Source organism: Colius striatus, chromosome 17 (assembly GCF_028858725.1).
Source record: "Colius striatus isolate bColStr4 chromosome 17, bColStr4.1.hap1, whole genome shotgun sequence".
Taxonomy (NCBI): domain Eukaryota; kingdom Metazoa; phylum Chordata; class Aves; order Coliiformes; family Coliidae; genus Colius; species Colius striatus.
In genome coordinates this window covers 14,301,442-14,320,873 of record NC_084775.1, presented here as the reverse complement: position 1 = coordinate 14,320,873, position 19,432 = coordinate 14,301,442, and the positions used below count along the sequence as shown (strand labels likewise).

The 19,432-nt window shown below is 44.4% G+C and overlaps 1 protein-coding gene across 4 annotated transcripts in view; it reads right to left on the bottom strand.

Moving 5' to 3' along the window:
- The window catches only part of MLXIP (MLX interacting protein), a 47,750-nt gene extending 33,410 nt beyond the window's left edge, over positions 1-14,340 (bottom strand). For all 4 annotated transcript variants that reach the window (XR_009819949.1, XR_009819950.1, XM_062010363.1 and 1 more), the window contains exon 1: positions 13,938-14,340. Coding sequence is in view for 2 of the 4 variants with exons in the window: in XM_062010363.1 (XP_061866347.1) it covers positions 13,938-14,308 (371 nt within the window). In the remaining 2 variants the exon portion in view is untranslated. The remainder of the gene's footprint in view (positions 1-13,937) is intronic.
- Between the last annotated feature and the right edge of the window lie 5,092 nt (positions 14,341-19,432).

The window sequence follows — 19,432 nt, the reverse complement described above, 5'->3', positions numbered from 1 at the left end:
CTTTTAATCAAACTTCTGAGAACCAGAATATTCATTACAAGGAGCTGTTTTCCTGACCCAGGTGATCAGCAACTGACACAGGTGGCCCAGAGCACCTTCCTTCTCATTGAAAAGGATGGCTGCAGGCAAGGGCCCTCCTGTACAGACAGAGCTATGAACAAGTCGAGATCTATCAGAACGTTGAGGCCTTAGCCTAGATGAATAAACTGATCAAGGTGTGATCTAAGACCTTGTTTTAAGCACCTCAATTATGGTTGAAAGACTTTTCACACGCAGAGCTTCTGAAAAACCCAAACAAACCCTATCAGGGTGGCAGATCAGCACAGCTCTGAGCAGCAGCAGCACACAGGAGCCCAGAGCTGTTTACCATGCTCAACAGGCAGAGAAACCCGAAACTGGCACTTCTGCCATGGAGGATAGTGTAACATGGTCTGCACAACATTACTAGCCTATAAATATACTGCTAGACTTCAGGGATCTTATTCTGAAAGCAACTGAAGGGTTTTTAAAAGAAGAGACAGTCCTCTTGTGAAACAAAGCTTTCATACCAGCTGTCTGCAACCAGCTCCCTGCAGCACGAAAACAGGAGACTTCTTACCAAACTCAGTTATTAATGAATCAGGACTGAAACAGAACATACAGTTTATTCAAAGTTTACATAAAAGCTGAACCAGAAACTACACAAAAGACAAAAGCAGACTAAAGGCACTGTTGTGTTACTACTGAAAGATCAAAAAAATGCCATAGAAAAATAATGTAGAGAGAATATCCCTTCTAGAGTTAACAAAAACTGAAGTGGAATGAGGGGAAAAAAGTTAAAAAAAAAGAATAATATCTAAGCACCTCTAGAAGGACATGCTCACCCCACAGGAAAAGCCTCTGCTTACAGCTTTGCTGGATCAAAGTGCAAACAAATGCTTTGACAATGCCTTCGCCAAAACCAGCCCTTCAATTAGAAGCGAATGTCACATGGACCTGTGAAGTGGCAGCTCCTCCTGCCCCTGCTCCAGCAGCAGCCACATCTTAAAGTACAGCCATGAACGTCTTGGGATTCACCAGGCAAAGACCACAGCCTCCCAGGAAGGTTGAACATTCAGAGAATGAATAGCAGAAAAGAGACCTTTGCCTCTGGGTCACCAGCTCAAGCAGGAGCTGTGAAAATCTGTCCTTCAGGAAAGGCTGTGCAAGTAACCCTTCATTAATTAAATGGGACACAGGGGTGTGTGTGGGGAAGGATACTAATGCTCCTGACACAATTGTCACCACACTTTTCCCAGATGACTTTTGTTGTTCTTGGCAGGCCAAGGGAGAAGCCTGGTTCCCACACACAGATGGAGAGGGGATCAGCCCTGGCCTTAGGAAAGTGGCTACAGACATGCTGAAGAGTAGAGCTTGTGACTACAATGATGGTGGTTCTGGTCACTATGCTCACCACAGCCAGGGCACTCACAAATATTTCATAGCAATTAACTTTATAAAGCAGTATTTAACCTCACTCTCTGCAGTGAGTGTCTGAGAAAGATCTTGGGTTTATTGCAGTATAACCTTATGAAGTCACTCTTTTGCTCCACCATGGTTCAACATCTACCAGCACAATGGTTCGGAAATTCTCACATCATTCACCTGGGCACTAGTTAAAAGACACAGCTGGACTGACTTAGCCCCTTTCCTTACCAAAAACACATTTTCAAATGGACCGAGATGGTTTATATCCCAAAGCAAGTGATGACTTCCCGAGTAAAACACATGACAATATCAGCACTTTCCCGAATCTTACTACAAACAAAACCAAAAAGCCACCCCATCACTAAATGACCCTCACACAAGTTTCTTTGAGTCATGTTTTTCTCATGGGCAAAAACTGTAACAAACCAGCCCCAATCCTCACTTTGTAGAGTCCTTTCAAACGCTCAAAACAAAGGTAAGTAACATTTTCTTACACGCTCTTTGCTACAGAGAGAAGCAATCTCTCCAAACTTCCTACGCCCTATCTTCCCATTTTAAAAACCCTGCTATATCCACACAGCCATAATCACCACGTGAAGAGGTCAGACCTCAAGGCTACTGATGAGCTAATAAAAACTGCTAATAAAAATGTTAGGCTCCTCAGGCTCTGCTAAGATTTTTACTGGAGATTTAAGTGTTCTACTTATATGACTGGATACTGAAAACAGATGGGATCCATGCTGGGCCCCTAAACAACAGCCTTCACAGACCAAAACTTTTACTAGAAACAGTAATGAATTGCCTTTTATTGCAGATTTGTGTGCATCTGCTTACAGTCTCTCAGCTGAGCTGTGCTCTTCAGTAACATTTGCTGGTTTCATAAAGTAAATGAGTGAAGTTTAATCACATGGTTCCTATGAAGGGTTAACTATTTCACGTAGCAAGAGAGACGGACCAGAACACAGGAATGTTTCTTATTCCCATGCAGTCTGACTTCAGATTACCCCTCTGTCACTCTGATGTGAGTCATTCAAGTCACAAACATATTGGCCAATACAGCGGAATATCCAGCACCTTCAGGGAGCTGGTTAGGGAAGGCAGCAGCACAAAAGCTGTTATCACAGAGAGCAGCCACATAGCAACACCAACTGGGCTTATCTGCAGCTTCCAGAGACCAAATGCTGCTAATATACGTTGCTGTCCTGAAGAAAACATGTTTCTGTAGCAAGCAAGAGCCATCAAATGAGAGCACTCTGAAGCTGTAGTTTTGATTTTTTTCTTATTTTGAAGAAAAAACAGTTATCCAACAGGGAAAAGTGCTGCCTGGAGCTTTTTCCCAGAGGATGCTAAAACATTGGCTAGCTTACTCCAGTACTTGCTTTAGCTGTAAGAATACAGTAAGAATACAGGTTGAGCCAAAGGTCCATCTTTCCCCATACTCGATCTCCAGCAGCGGCCACAGGTAGGTGCCTGAGGAAGAGTGTTTGTACAACACTCCCTCCAGCCCTAAGGAGAAGCCCTCTTCAGTCCCTTGCAGCTGTAAATTACATTAACTACTATACTAACTCTCTAAAAGTGAATTGGAAGAACTGCATTATTTCTCCTTTTGCTGTATTTACAGACACTTCCCCTCCCCCCCGCCCAAATCTGTGTGAATTGGATATGTGCATTGGTTTGGCAAGTCTGTGCTTTGAAGAAGGATAATGACATTTTTAATAGAGAGCAGCCACAATGGTGACTACTGCAACAATTCAGATGCTGCAGCTTTTGGATAGGCTGCTTTAGGCACTTGGCTATTTCACAATCTCTGCTTCTGTTTTCAACAGGTTTTAGGTGTCAACCATGGTTGCTAATTACCTGAAATAAGTGCAGTTTCCTCCTCGCGGATATTTGCACCTTTGAGCAAGTCACCTCTCCCATCCCAACACTAGCTTTAGCTGATATAAGCTGACAACATGGCTCTGGCTCTGCAGCAGCTTAAAGTATTTCACAACCACATTCAACTCCTTTGACCTAGTATTTCCTTCCTTTCTAAAAGATCCAGATCCTAAAACCCAGAAAAGTAATTTCTGTGTGTGTTCCCAAGTCACTAACCTGTTCCCCTCCTCACCACACCTCCCTTCAATGTTCTTTCTCAAAAGTTGTGTTAAAAGAGTAGAAGCAAGTAGATTGTTCCCTTTCACTGCTTCACGCTTTCCCACACATCCCACCTTCATATTTTCTACTCAAGTTCTCTCAGCCTCCTCCCTGTCAGGAACAGATATTTACCAAGCAAACAGAAAGCTGGAGTAAGCTGAAGGATGCATGCAGATACATGCATGAGGCTGAATGAATACAGGGAAACATTTATACCTTCTTTGTAGGCTGTACACAATGAGCTGACAGGAGAAGCATGACATTAACATCCAGACCTTTGTGTGCTGCTAACAGTCAAACAAATTGTAGAGCCCATTCCTTAATCCACAATGCAGCTTAGCAGAACCAGTACTTTTTGGTGCTGCCTCTCACTCAAGTGAGAGTTCTCCTGCTGTAGGCAGTTATCACTGTAAATATTATTAGCAGACTTTGGCTTACCCTGGATAAGTTTATACACATGGCTACAGCTTCCATACCCTCAGAAGTTAATCAGAATGAGCAGAGACCAACCATCCTAGAAAATTACAAGTCACATAATTCTTTGCTCTGGGAAATGTGGTAGCTGATAATATCCATATACACTGATCAGCAGAAAAGGAAGCCAACATGATCTTCCACTGGCCTCTTCTTGTTTGCCACTTCATCTCTAACAGCTGCCTGGCCCATAGCCCAGAGATTTCCTTTTCAACTTTTAGTTTTCCTTTTTATCTGCATTTCTTTCTTTTTTTTTACCTTCTTGGTCACTTCTGCTTCTCACACATTGAAAAGTATTAGTTTTCAACAGCAAACACAAGCTACACCAAGCATCATACCACAGCACCAAAAGCATCAGTCTGCAGAAGAAGATCGTGAAGAATGGTCTGGGACTTCAAAGAAGAATCAAAAAGAACTGAGAGGCTCTTCCACAACTCATGCTCTGTTTGGTCCCTGTCCCTTTGGGTATGGTGTCAATAGTGAAAAGATTTAACAGCACCCTAAAATCTGGATGCAAGATGCAGCAAAAAGAATTCAACAGAACAGCCTGTGACGACTCCCAGGCGTATTCACATCAACACACAGTTGCCAGATAGTAACTAAACACAGAGGGTCTAAGTTATATTTAGGTTTATCATGAAATCCCAATGTCACTTTATTCCAGCTGCTCCAAGATAAACCACCACCATCACACAGGCCTGGACTCTGTATCACCACTCCCAGTTTGATGGCTTGAGTCTAACCCTTGCCCTATACTAGAATTTTGCTGCCAAGGTGACAAAGCCCCTGGCACCGACAGGCTGATGCAGACAAGAAGAATGTTTTGGGCAACTAGCTCACGTGTGCTGGGGAAGTGCTCTGGCTGTTGGACACAGAAGTCACTGGAGCCCTGATAGAGTTCTCACAGTTCATGCTGGCCAAGGTCACATCAGTTGATGCGTCCTTGAACTGCTGGAGACAGAGGACCCGTTACTATGGCACCTTGAGAGAAGGGAGGGCAAACAAAGTGACAGAGGGAGAGACCAGGATTTCGAGTAAACATCCCATGCTAGAGTTTTGAAAACAATGAACTTGACAGATTCCAGCAGCAAAAGCGTCCTTCATGCTTCTGCAATGTTTGCTTGGATCTCGTGACACAGATGTATAACTTAAAAAAACCCTGCTGATATACGAGGACTAACAGGCCTCACTGTTGGAAAGATCATTGAAAAGAAAAGGCCTCATCCTGTTTCTGCAGATCTATTCTAAGCAGCAACAAGATGCAACACAACAGGACAGAAGAGTCTGGTACACCTCTTGCACCCAGCCTGGCAGAACACAGCCCCAGGACCAAGTCTTTGTATTTACCACAGCTATTCTAATGGCAGTAAGGCTCTGGCATTCACACAAGCTCTTGAAGCACCCACATAAGCAGGAACCCTTTAGAAGAATACCAGGGTAGATATTTTATAGGAGGCAAGCAGGGCAGAGGACCACAGAGGGTTCAGACCAGGACAGACTTGCAAGCTGTCACCTTCCCCTCAGATTTGTAAGACCCAAGTATAAACAATGCAGCTGCTGCCTCACTTCCAAAACTAGTAACAGCAATCCTCTTTCTCAAGAAGGGTGAATGTGTTGCACAACAGCAAGGCTATTTGGATCTTCTCCACATTCCCTTGGTCACTCTTGAGGCTCAACACTTCTTATTCACAAGCCATCTCTAATACAAGTAAATGCCACTCAACACCAACAAAAACAAGACCACCTTTTGGTGTCTCACGTGGCAATTAAGGGTTTGACAGCTCAGTGAAGCCGATGCCATTTGGACTTCCAAGCCTAACAAAACAATTCTCCACAGGTGAAAAATCCAAGTTCCTCTATGAATAATACAGTTCCTGTTGCTGTAAAAGCAGAAAGGTTTTCTAGATTCTCTGGAAGGCCAACATCAGCAACTGACTCAAGAACTCAGAGCTGATGCTTCAGATATTTGCTTCCTTGGCCACCGCATGAGGAGATGAATGATGCCTCAGAACCACAACTACCAGTCACGGAAGGGAGCAGGTGAAGGCAGTCCAGCGAATGCCAAAAGGCAGTCAGCAGAACTCTGCCTTCCAGAAGCATTATGGTTACCATTAAAATACCAGTCTGGTTTTATTACCCTGTAATTTGCATCTGTAGGGTTCCTCATCAGTTACAATAGCCAGGAGCTTTTCTAACAGAGGTTTCAGTAAGCTGCACATCTTCGTCTTCTCCTCATAAATTCTTTCTTCCATTTGTCTCCTTTCCTGTATTATTTAAGTTTGTAACTGGTGACATCTTTGATATAGATTCCTCTTAGACTCCTATGTTAGCTCCCTTCTAAACCTCATGCCTGTGTTTTCCCCTTTCAAAAAGGCCAGTACACATATCTGGGTCTCTGAAGTTTTGAGACTATTCTAGTCATTTTTAGAAAGGAGAAAGGGAAGAAAAAGCAGTTAACTGATTTATCTAGGATCAACAAGCCAAGAAACTGAGGGCTAGTGAAAAGTTTTGTGTTTGTGTCACAAGTAAATAAGCTGTGACAAATACACACTAGAACATTTCCAATGGTGATTGCTGCTTTACTTATAAAGACATGTCTATATTAATTATATTATGAATGGCACCAAGACAGAAAGTTTTACATTAAAAACAAACACTCAAAAGTGACCTTCCAACTCCCACTTGAGCAAACAAACAAAAAGTGATTTTGAAAAGATCATGTTTAGAATATTAGGAGCAATTTCTGGAAAACCTAGCTTTTCCTAACCCCATTTTTCAAGCCTTCCTGCTTCAGAAACTGTGACAATAGTGTAGCTCTGGCTTGCACTAAAAACAATCAGATTCAGGTTTTTCCATCACTGTCTCAAACACAAAGAACCAACTCTATTTTCTTTGGAGGCAACTGAAACAAGTACTTTTTCCTAATCATCTTCATAATTGTTTTATAGACATGTTAAAGGTTTCCTTTCCAGAGTGAAAGGAAAATTGTATGAAAGCTGTAAAATATTTCTATAGCCATCAAAGACTTTTAAAAGCTTGTCTTTGTCCTCAGAAGTAGCTTAGAAGTTTTGTCTTTAAAGAAACTGCTTGTGCCAGTGACGCTGAACTATCAAAGGACTGATGAGGAAAACTGTAACTGCAATTAATTTCTGCATACAAAGGAAAGGAAGTAGCAAGCATATAGCCTCAAGTCTGTTAATTAAAAATGAAATACCAGGTTAAATCCACACTGGTCCAAGTTTCCAAGCTGATACTTGTGTTGTTTTTGTTATGTTTTAAAAACACACACCTTCCTCTCCAACAGCAGAAGGAAGCAAGGCAGCATTAAGAGCCAACAAGGTAGCATTAAGAACCAAACTAGGAACCCCAGTTCTCCTGCCCCCATTTTACTGCACAATCATCTTTGTAACTGAGTCCATCTAGCTCACACTCTATCAGGCACACCCTCATCAAGTGTTTTGTATCTACTCTCCCATCACAGATCAAAGCTCAGGGAAGAAATGCTGGACTTCTCTGACTTCAGACACACCTTCTGTCATATACTCTTACCTTCCATACCATCCTTTCTTTCATACCTATTTGTCCTGTCCTGAACAGTACTGCCCTGGCAGGGTCTTTTCTCCCCAGCCCATCATTATCCATTCACCTTGGTCTATTTTATCAGATCTCTTATAAACACAACTGTAACCTCTTTTCCTCTCCACAACATCCCAGAAGGCTTCCCTCTCCTTGCTGCCATCCCATCTAGCTCTACTACTGAACATATCCTCACTCACACGTGTTCCATGAGTTTGTAACCTGGGTCAAACCCACACAATCAGCTGAAAGATCATTTCTTTGACTTGAACTTCACAGTATCTTTCTCTTTCCCCTCCTCCTGTTTCCATCCCTGTGACCTCCTCTGTAAACACTATCCAGCACACCATGTCCCTCCCAACTCATTCAATGCATTCCTCAAAGATCTTCTTAATTTTACTCCAAGTCTCACTGAGCTTCTAACCTTGCTCCTTCCCCTCTCAACTCTTCCTTCTTTGCAACATGTATCTCAGTACTGCTATTAGGGGCAAAATTGCATTCACACAGAGGAACTTTGAACAGTTCACTCTGTACTTCTGTGTGCAAATTTGAAACGCCCCTCTCATCTCAGAAATGCCCGGCCATCAGCTCAGTATGGCTACAAAGCTCCCTTTATTCCTCCCCACCACTGCTTGCTGCACCACTAGATATCCTTTTGTTTGATTAAGACTAATCATAGCTTAAGGACACACAGATAAGCAGCTGCTCAAGTGACTGTGTATCAACTCTGCCTTCCAAAAGAATGGAATTTCTTTTTCCCCTCTTGCATGGAAAGTAACAAACAAGAATGATTCAGTGACCTACTAAAGGAGTATGTGGAAAAACATGAGTAAAGCTAAGAGCTGAATTTCGGGTTTCTTGGCTTTACTTACTTTCTGCTCAGTGGTAAGAGGAATTAAAACAGGTGAAGGGGAGAGAACTGGAAATCAATGTGTTAATTTCTGTCACTGTCAAACTCCATTCAAAGCACATCATAATCATGCAACACAAAGTTTTTACTAAAAGTAACTCCACAGTTCAGCCAAGCTTTTGTTCAGATCTCTCAAGAGTTATTGAGAACTGGCAATCTGAGGACAAACTAGCTCCCTCTTCCCTACTTCAACAACTCATCAAGACTCATGATTACGAAACCCACATCATATTTAAGTCAGAAAAATAACATCTGTTTGCTGTTGAAAACACAACAGAACTAAACCAAAACGTGCAGACCAAATGGTACATCAAAAGATGATTATCAACCATGTGCTTTTTAATGAAAAGCACTGTACACCACACTGCTGTGGTAACACACTACACAGCCAGGTGCAAAGAAACCACCAAAACCTTGTGGTCTCACAGTCACCAAAATACCCAGAAGTGGAACAAAAAAAATTGGCCCCATATGGAGATGTCTGTGTACAGAACTTGTCTTTTCTCCCTGTAAATCATGTGTAGCCCTGAAGACATCAAAACCTTAATTTCAATCAAGGCCCTTTCAAACTACCATGAAATGTTTGCTTTGGTAAAATAAATATATGTTTGAAATGAGAACAGCTCAGCAATCTTTCTGTAAACCTTTCTGAGGTTCAAGGTTGTCAAGGTGAAATTCAAAAGTGTGTCTTACACAGAGCTTAAAAGCTTGTGACTATACCAAGCATTTAACATAAGCAAGGTAAGAGGCTCAGTAACAATGTCCTGATTCACACTGCACTATGAATACAACATCCTTGTTTGGAAGTGACCCTTAACCATGTTTAACATGGAACTCTGCTCAAGTTAGGCTTAATTCATAGGATGAATATAGTGTTTTTATCAGAGCAGTCTACAAGCAGCATGTGAAATATATAACTACATTCTGGAAGTTTTTCATCTCAAACCTCCTATCACCATTGCCAAGAACTTCCCAAAACACATGCTGCATTAACAAAGAATATGTGGCAAAGGTGCTTTGGAAACAAGTTGATCCCTAATGTCAGCCCATGGAGGAAGGGAATATTTTTGGCTTACATCTACATGAAGTGAAGGGGTCATATTGCTAAAGAGGAGAGATGAGATCTAGAAATGACCTGGCAGGCTTTTCAAAAGGTAGATGCTGTCACAGTTCTCTGACCCTACTCCTCTGTTCTGTGCAACTTTAACAAGGAGAATCCAGATGGTTTTAGACAACATATATGATGCCAATGTTAACACTCTTACCTAAAGTACAGCACCTGGCATGCTCCTTAAGCTCTTATTAGAAGGTGAGAAAACTCAGAGACTACTTAATAAATGAGCCTACAAAGTCATCTTCATCTCCCGCATCATACCCTACCCCTAAGATGGACATCAACTGACTTAATAGTATGTAACAGAGGTTTAATAAAACCACCACTCACACCGAGTGTGAGCAGTAACTGCAAGAATTCCCGAAGCCTGTGCTTTGTTTACGTGATGTACATCACCACACGCAATGCCTACTGTCTAAGCTGCAGAGATCATCTCCCCAGCACTGTGCAAGAGGGTAATCTTCATAAGGAAAATTAATGACGTAGGGTCTCAGGGCCTCATCAACCTTGGTTTCTTACAGGGCACAGATAAGACATGCTGGGTAAATACTAACTGAAGTCTGCACTGTCACATTCATTTAACACCTAGAGAAAACAGCTCAAGAATCGACTCTAATCTACTTTTTCCAGGAGTAATACATTGTATTTCCCACTCCCTGCAATGACTCCATCAGTCATTCCAGCATGATTTACCTCTCTACCACCTCAGCATCAAAACCCTCGAGGTGAACTAGCACAAGACTCCCACCAGACGTTTTTCAGAGCTCCACACGTGGACTTCAGACTATACAGATCTGCATTTCCAAGTGCATATTTCATGGTTTGGACCTTAAACAAATTATAGGTCCTTGTCCCCAAAGCAGAGCTTTCCACAGGGAAATCTAACGTCCCCATATTACAGCCTCTTAGGGCAAGAAACAGTTTACAGTGTTCTTTCAGAAAACGTAACTTTCACTTCACATAAGCCTTCAGCCTCAGTTCTACAAGGAGATGAACTTTATTCTTATGCTGAAGACAAGAGCTCTCCAAAACAAAGAGAAAAAAGCATTCTGTCCCAGTCTATGAAAAGAAACTTCACGATATGCTATGGCTGGAACATTTCAGAACACAGGTCAGTTTTGGGAAGTTACTACTGGGTACTGGAATTATTTGTATCATTGTAAAGATATTAAAGGGCTTTACTAAATTAAATATCCAGATCATGTATCATTTGACTTAATTCTGCTTAACAACCATGGTAGGCCATATACCCATTGGCATAGATTCTCTTTAGAATGAACAGCAAAGACCGTTTTCAGAAAGCATACTTTTGCAAATCCTTGTACATTTAAGTGTCCTGTTTGCCATAGAGCAATTCCAGCTACCTACACACATCAACATCTGCAAGGTCACATGGTTTTAAATGGCTGAGATGAAGGGGTCAAAAGAGGAAAACCAGGCCTCTTTCACCTTCCTCGGTGTGGTACGATTCCCACAATCAATCTCATGAAAAAACAGGTGACATTTTGATAATGCACAGCCCACGTGATACCTGTTGTAAACCCTAGTGTTTATAAGTAACTTATTGATTTAGAAGATTAAAACAATCTCCTAACTGTACAAGGGAATATGCTATGGTCATATTTTCTCCTGTGAAATGGCTCATCTGAAATCAGGATTTTAAACCTGTGCAACTGGGTACGTGACTGACACAGCTATGACGAAAACCACAAGCAGGTTAGCTGGAACTGCTCAAAGGCATGAGGGAATAACCATGTTCAGAAATAGCCTTTTTTATCATAAAGTTTGGCAGCTAACAGCACAAATCCACATTTTTCTAACAAATTTAAAGCACAATTAAAAGCTACACCATGAACCCAAACTTGATCCAGCATAAATCTGGTCAAACATAACCCATCCCACAGGTAATGACCAAGGGAATCTACACAAACTTTTGCTTCTCAGCTCAATGGTGAAGCTAATGGATATTTCATTATTCAGAGCTTCTTTTTAAAGCTTCAAACACTGAAATGCTACCAATGGGTGTCAAATGTAAATAAACATTACACACAGAGCTCTGTTACAGCAACTTCCTTGGTTTTGTATTTAACAGAGCTGCACTACCCCAGGTGTAGTAAAATGATGAGTAAGTAAAAGCCACACTTCTTCACCTTTCTGTTTCACAGTTTTCAGTGTTGGTTTCCATACTCCCAACCTTTCTAGGCAGCAAAGGCAGCACAAAAAATGTAAACACAGAATCTGCGTGTTTTGTCAGTGCTAGATCAGACAGACAATAATGGAAAGATACAACTGAGGCAACGGCAGTGAAAACAGCCCTATAAGCCAAGTTCAAATCAAACTGGAAGCACAGCACAAAAGGCAGTTGCTGCCTATCTGCATGGTGTGTGTTCTCTGAGGAGGATATGGACAGAGAGACCCCTTCTAAGGTACAAAGGTTCACCCTATGTGCTTAGTCAATCATTTGTTACATAGCAATGACTCCTCATTTTGTACCCTGCTCACCATCCCACAAATTAAGACTTTCCAGAATTATTTTAATCCTTTCTAGACCCTAGTTCACAATTGGTTAGGCAAATTTCTTCAATCTACCACAAAGCCATCGAGTAATCAGGCTGAATCCGGGCACGATCCTTCATGGCTGCAACTAAGCAAACCTTAAGGTAGCCAAGGGTTATTCCAAGGTATTAAGGATGCTTTTCCTTGAAGAAGATATTTTCTGCACCTTGCCTCATACTACCATCAACAAATTATTTCTGCTACACTAGACCTAGTTCTCAATTTATGCATCTACATCAGAGTTAGATATTATCAAATTAACACCGCTGAACTATTCCTCTGCATTACATGTGATCCTGTTTCAAAACCCCAAGGATACACTAGTGGAAGCACAACATAAAGCTGATAAGAGGCTGATGAGACAATATGCATGAGAAGTCCAGTTCTGCCCCTCCTAATACTTGTGTTTCCTTTGCACGTTCCTCTCAGCTTGTACAATAGAGGCTGATTGGATATTTTTCAGTTTATACTTGTTCTTCTTTCATAAATACAAAGAATTGATGCCCATTGTTGTACACACCTTACCCAAGACTTGCTCTCTTGCAAGTAACCAATAACTTGCTTAGTAAAGAGTATCAAAATGAGATTACTTACACAACATTTTCTTACTAACTGTAAAGAACAGACAGTTCTATTGTTTCCTCTTAATTGAGCAATACTTAAATAGAGGAAATTGGAGGGAGCAATGTTAATTTTCTTTTAGCAAGCCAATACGGCTCCTATAAATGAAAGCAAATATTTCTGTTGATATGCTCAGAGGCGTTATCCATCATTCCTTTTAATCAACTTCCAAAATACGCTCAACGGAGAACATCAGATTGGATCCAATTTCTGCTGTATCACATGGAACAAAAGGCTCAGGCAGGCATACATCTTTTAAAAACACTTCTATTCCATAGCTGTGCCTCCATTTTGGACGACAGACAAAGGGGGTAAACGTGAATATAACGCCTTATTAAAGAAGATGAAAAGCAAAACTGAAGTGTGAGCAAAAGGCGCAGATAAACCCAGGAAGTGCTACTGCCAGCTGCAACCACCGGAACAAAGGGAACAATGACAGATCCCGCTTCCCTCAGTTTGTCACAAAAATTCAACTTGGGCAAGGAGAAAAAAAGAAAAAGCCAAAAATTGGCCCGTTTCCACACAGACCGGGACACAAACGTTTCCTTTGCCCTTTAAGGATTTCTCCTGAGACTCCTCAGCACTAGATGTTTCCACTAACTTCAAGCCTGGCCGTGAGATGCTGAGCGTTTTCCAGGGCCAGGCTGAGCGTGCCTGGGCGGCGCGTACTCCCACGCGGGGACGAGGTCCCGCTTCGCCCCACACGCTCAACCCGACCTCGGCGACACCGCGCTGACAGCCCCTGCGCGCACCCGAAACCCACCTGCGGCGAGGGCTGAGGCGAAGCTTTGCCGCCCTGCTCTCACGGCCTACGGAAAGTGCCCGCAAGGACCCCAAAGTTCATTGAAAACAAAAGCGACGCGGACACCCACGCGTGGGGCGGGTGGAGGGGGAGACACGGCCGAAGGGCCACGCTCGCCTGCCTCGCCCCCGCCCCTCACCGCACCCTCGGGTTCCCGTCTCCCCTCGCCGATGCCCAGCGCCGGGGCTTTCCCCGCGGCCGTGACTCACTGGGGGAGACTCTCGGCCCCTCCGCGCCGCCCTCAGCCCCCGGCCCGGCCCGCCCCCGCTCCGCGCCCCCGGACTAAGGGCGGCGGCCGGTACCTGTAGGCCAGGGACATGCACTCGAAAAGCTTCGTGAGGGAGGCGTCGATGCTGAGGCGGCCCCCGGCGCCGCCGCCGCCCCGGGCCGCTCCGAACTGGTAGGTCTGGCAGGTTTGCTCGTTGACCGTGTCGAAGTCGTAGCCTTTCTTGGGCGGGTGCTCGCTGTGAGGCGACGAGACCATGAAGTGGCCCGAGTGGATGATCTGGGGGCCCGGGGGCTGCCCCCGCCGCGGCCCGCACCGCCGCCCTCCGCCCGGGGAGGTGCCCCCATCGTCCGTGTCCGATGAGTCCTCGTCGGGCTCCGTGCGGGGGGAGAGCGGCCCCGCCGCCCCGAGGAGCCGCGCCGGCCGCATGAACACGTCGGCGGCCATGGCCCCGCTGCCGCCCGCCGCCGGCCAAACCCGCCGCCCGCTCTGCGCCGCCACCGCCCCGCCCCGGGCCGGCCCCGCCGCGCCGCTTAAAGGCGCCGGAGCGCCCCCGCTGCCGCCTCAGCCGCGCGGGCCGCCTCCCCATGCCCTCAGCGACGGCCCGTCCCACCGTTGCCGTGCCCGAGGCCGCTTTCTGCCGATGCACATGAAGCTACCGGAGCCCCTTTTCGCTCCCAAGTGCAGGGAACGCCCGGGTTGGGCTCCTGGGGCTGTGTTTGCTGTAGGATGGTGCCTCTCCCTGCTGGGGTCACTCATGGCAGTCTCTCGGTTTTTTCCTTTCCTCATCCAAGATGCTGGAACGACTGGCACATCCCGTGGGATGGCACCGTATGAAGAGGAGGTAAAAGTCCTTGGAGAACATGTTCCATGCATGTTTCACTCGTCTCTCATGTAGAAGACTTTCTCCCCTGCCTCAGTGGGTACAAGATTCCTTTGTATCCATCTTTGGCAACAGCTGAGCAAATTAAATGTCTTCCTTGGTCAGCCCTGTGTTCCTGTCTCTGGTCACTTAGGGATGTGACAGCAGAGAAGTGACTTGGTGTTGGGGACAGGGTGGTCACAGGGCAGAGCAGGTGCCAGCAGGTGGAGCTGCCGGCAAAAGAAATGGCAAAACACAACATCCAAGCCAGGGAGGCTCGCTGAGAGTCACAGGGGAGGGGACTGGGACCCAAACACTCCCCGTTAGGAGCCCACACTCACTACCAGGCTGGGCTACTGGAGGGACGTGGAAATCTTGGTCCTGATTGCAGTTAACCTCTGCTCTCTATCCTGGCCTGTCCAGCAGATCCAGGGAGTGCTGGGGATGCTTGGAACCTTCTGCCAAGGCACTCCCAGCGTGATGCTTCACACTGTGTGTAGTGTCACCGTGCTGCAGCCTGCCCCTGCTTGCCTCCTGCCTGGTGGGGAGGGGATGCAGTGGGAGGCAGCTGGGAGGCTGGAGTCCTGTCTGCCAAGGACCTACAGAAACAAAATCCATCACCTCAGTCACAGATCAATAGAATTTTAGGAGCAGTGATCATTTCCCTTACCCTAGTCAGAAAGGCCATGCTTCCCTGAAGGGCAGGTCTCCTCTTTACAAGCACTTTCATACATCCAGCTGGTTCTGGTGGCTGAGCTCTACCTCAGGGGAAGTCACCAAAAAGATACTAAAAAGAGGAAAAAAAGAACCTCTCCATGTTGGACAGCCAGCGAGGCTCAGCCAGGGTGGCCCCTCAGCACCTCAGGCTGGGATGGCCCAGGTGGCTAAAGACCATGTCAGTGTGGTCAGAAGACTGAGATGAACCTCACCAGCCAAGCACAACTGTTCCAGGGTAAGTAAAGATCAGATTTCACGGTCAATATGAAAGCACAGCAGTAGGGTTAGTAGATGTATTAGTCTGGGAAGAGAACAGCAGCTTACACCACAACAACCCATCTACATACACGTGTATATACAAAGCTAAAAGATCTCTAGCTTGCCCTGCAGAGCAAAGCTCCATTACCAGGAGAGCACTTGTGTTCTAGGTGGCACACTCCAAAGCATTTATACTAAAATTGCTTATCTCAGTTCTAGGACCTCGTCTTCAAAAGGAAAAAAAAAAAGAAGACTCTTCTACATAAGCCATCTGCAGGAGGGGAAAAAAAAGCCCTGTCCCAATCTGATGTCAGGAAGGTTTTATTGCCATGCCAAGAATGAGATTAAGACGCCAATGAGGTCAAATGCTGTATATACAGAGCAGCTTTTTATTATCAAAAGTAGAAAACTGTATCAATAGAATAGAGAAAAAGTAAAGCAGAAATTAAATAGCAAGCATTGGGGATAGAATTGTAAGAATAGTCACCACCATGGATCCGTGGCACCCCGGGCTCCCAGTCCGTCTTTCCAGCAGTGGGGATTGCTGAGGCTTTGTCTCAACGGGCCCTTTAATTTCTTGTTCAGGGTTGCAGTGCCCAATGAAGTTTTGGCACGATTCCATCTCCCACCAATGAGCCTTGCATCTTCCCCCAAGCAGCCCTGTTCCTGCTCTTTAGGCTCTGTTCACTGCTGCACTGCAGGGGGCTTTGCAAGTCTGGGGCCCCTTGGCCTTGGAGCCGCATTCCTCAGGGTGCTACTTCTGATAAGCAGGTGATAACGGTGGTCGTTGCTGTGACAACGGCACGTCTCCACTTGGGCAAGCAGTCTTTGAGACAAAAGTTTCATGGTTCCATCTCTCATACTCCCAAACATTAAATTGCCACATGCTACTTTTCTTCTGCTTTGTAAAACCAGAAATAAGATCAAGGCCAACTCGAAACAGAGGTAGCAAGTCTTGTGCACAGAAGGAAGGGGCATTCCTGCAATACCACAATTACACCCTTGCATTGATCTAATATTCTCCATCAGAGAGCGTGAAATCAAGTCAGATCACTGTGTTTAGGGGAGGAATGGTTACTCAAATACTTCCCCACACACGACAGGAGCAGTAAGGCACAGCCACATCATGTGAGGGCTCTGTTAGAAACCTTTAAAAACCAAGACTAATGTTCATCTCTTTAGTCAGCATCACATGGGATTAAAATTCTTAAGAAAAGGCTACTGTCATATTCAGCTTCAGAGCTGGTTATTGCTACCTCACATGAACACTGGTTTAAAGAAATCTTTTCAAAAAGGAAAAAACACCAAAAGCAATGCTACCTCCCATCAGGGCATTCTCACTGGGAGAACTTCCAGTACCAGAAACCCCAGGTATTTCAAAACCACATTCACAGTTTTACAATATCTATTTTTTTACATGTAGTTTGTGAAGAACTAGATCTGAGCCAGACAGTACCTCACACCACTCTAAGCCACACTAGCTTCTTCCTGTATGAAAACAGGGGTAACTTGTTTAAGTAAGGTTGCTAGGTGGCAATGCCATTTTTTAAGAAGAGTTAGCAGTTCACCAGCCCAGCATTTAAAACTGGGGCAGCAGTCTTCACCTGTGACTAAGGTTTGATGCAGCTGAGGGTTTTCTCCTCTAGTCATCCTCAGTGCAAATAAGGCAGATGCAAGGAAAGAATTAAAGAAATAATGAACAGAAATCAATGAAATAAATGCAGTTATTTTGAAGACAGACCTCTTGGTTTGCCTTTTTAAGATCAGCATTTAGGTGATCAGGAAGAGGTGAAGACTCAGAGCTATCCTCTCCTCCTCCCCAGTAAGGAATCCAGGAGGCACCAGGAAACACTAAGGCCCTGCAGCAGCATTTTTTGAGCATGCTTTTTCTGTTTCTTTTAATCCATCTGCAGTGCAAGGTGAAACACAGGCCACAGTCTTCTGATGATGTTCCTTCAACAGCACAGGCTTTCAGCACAGGAGGAGACTGCCATTTACTGACTTAGAACTCAACTGGAATGCACACAGAGACATTCAAGCTGTTGAAAAATATACCTGCAACATACTCCACAACACTTAGTGGTAAGAGATTATCCTCCTAAATCTACAGACAGGAAGATAAGCGTTTGATGAGGTGCAAGAGCTGAAGGAATCTTCCAGCCTCAGCCTGTGGGGCTGACTGCAGGCACTGGGAGTCCAGCCATCCCACCACCGCTCCGCTCCCGTCCTGCTCCCAGGCAAACCACAGGGCCCAGCCCCAGCACCCTGCCCTGCTGCCAGGCTAGGCTGTGACTCACTCCTTCCCCCCTTCCTGGCACAGACCTTACCTGTTCAGATGCCTTTCCTCCTGGGACCCATCTGGAATTACATCCTTGTTTCTACCTCTGTTCTCTCTCTCCAGTTCCATGCTATATACAATTCCTTTATCTACACCTGCTGATTTAATTCACTAATCCAGAGAAGGGGAGGGGGGAGAAAAGAAAAGGAAAAAGGTTAGTTTTCTTCTCAGGTTAACAAATGTTTAACTTATTGATGATGGGATGCTGTGAGCATACCAGTAAATGCAAAGGAGATAACGACACTGCTGGGAGCAAGCAAGCTGCCTTCTGGTAGCAGTGAGCCAGCAGACCAGTTCAGCTGTCTCCGAAATTGCAGAGGCTACTTTGGGACACAGCACACAGAACACTAAAAATAAGCTGGACACTTTATATCCGTCTTGAATGTAAAGAATCTTTCCAAAACTCTTCAGGAGCTTTACCCTTCCTAGCACTGGACTCGGGCATGTTTCCAAACTGAAGTGTGTTTCCACACTCTGTGTTCCTCCCTCCAATTTAAGTTACCACATTAGCCAAGCACCTTAAATTAGCAAGTTATTCTGTAGGTTGCTGTAATTACAGTGGCCATACCTATCTGTTTGTTGTTGTTACAACCACCACCACCTCCAGCACTCCTCAGTGTCCTGCTGTGATATCAAGACACCTTTGGTCCACTCAAAAGTGAATCATTTCCACGTTACCAATCGATGCACCACCACTGAATGCACATTGGAAAGATTATAACACCATAAGTTTATTTTGCATTAAAAACACACCAAACTGTGATTAAATTCCTTGGCTTAAAAAAAATGATTCAGACAACATTCATGTTGTGATTTTTTTTTACTTTATTTTTGAAATGAAACCATTGTACATTGTACAAACCATAACTACCGATGGAATAAATAAGTGAAAAATTATACTGCTGTACAACACACACACACACAAATCATAAGATGGAAAACGATTAGGTACTGAAGAAAACAAAAACTCTTTACACCTTCTAACAGGCCCTTAGATAGAAAGAACATTCCAAAACATGACAATGTTTATGTATGAAGGTAACCACCCAAAACCAATATTTTATACTGCCTTGTTGATTCATTTTTTTTGTTGTTTTCTAAGTGCCAGCACTTTTTGGAATGTTTTAACAACTACTTTCCCAAGCATAAAAATTCCAAGGAATAGTTCTGCTATAAAATGTTTGGCTGAGTAAATCTCTTCTTCGGAAGGCCGTCCCACATGTTCCACACACTCAGCTAATTCACTTGCTTCTAGTTTATTTTTTTTCCTCTTTTTTTTGTCTTTATTTGTAACTGAAGCTCCAACATTCAGCATTGTAGCAAGGAAGCACTTCTTGATATTTGCACTATTTCTAAAACATTAGCTGTATGCGAACTTTCAGTCATCTCGAAGGAA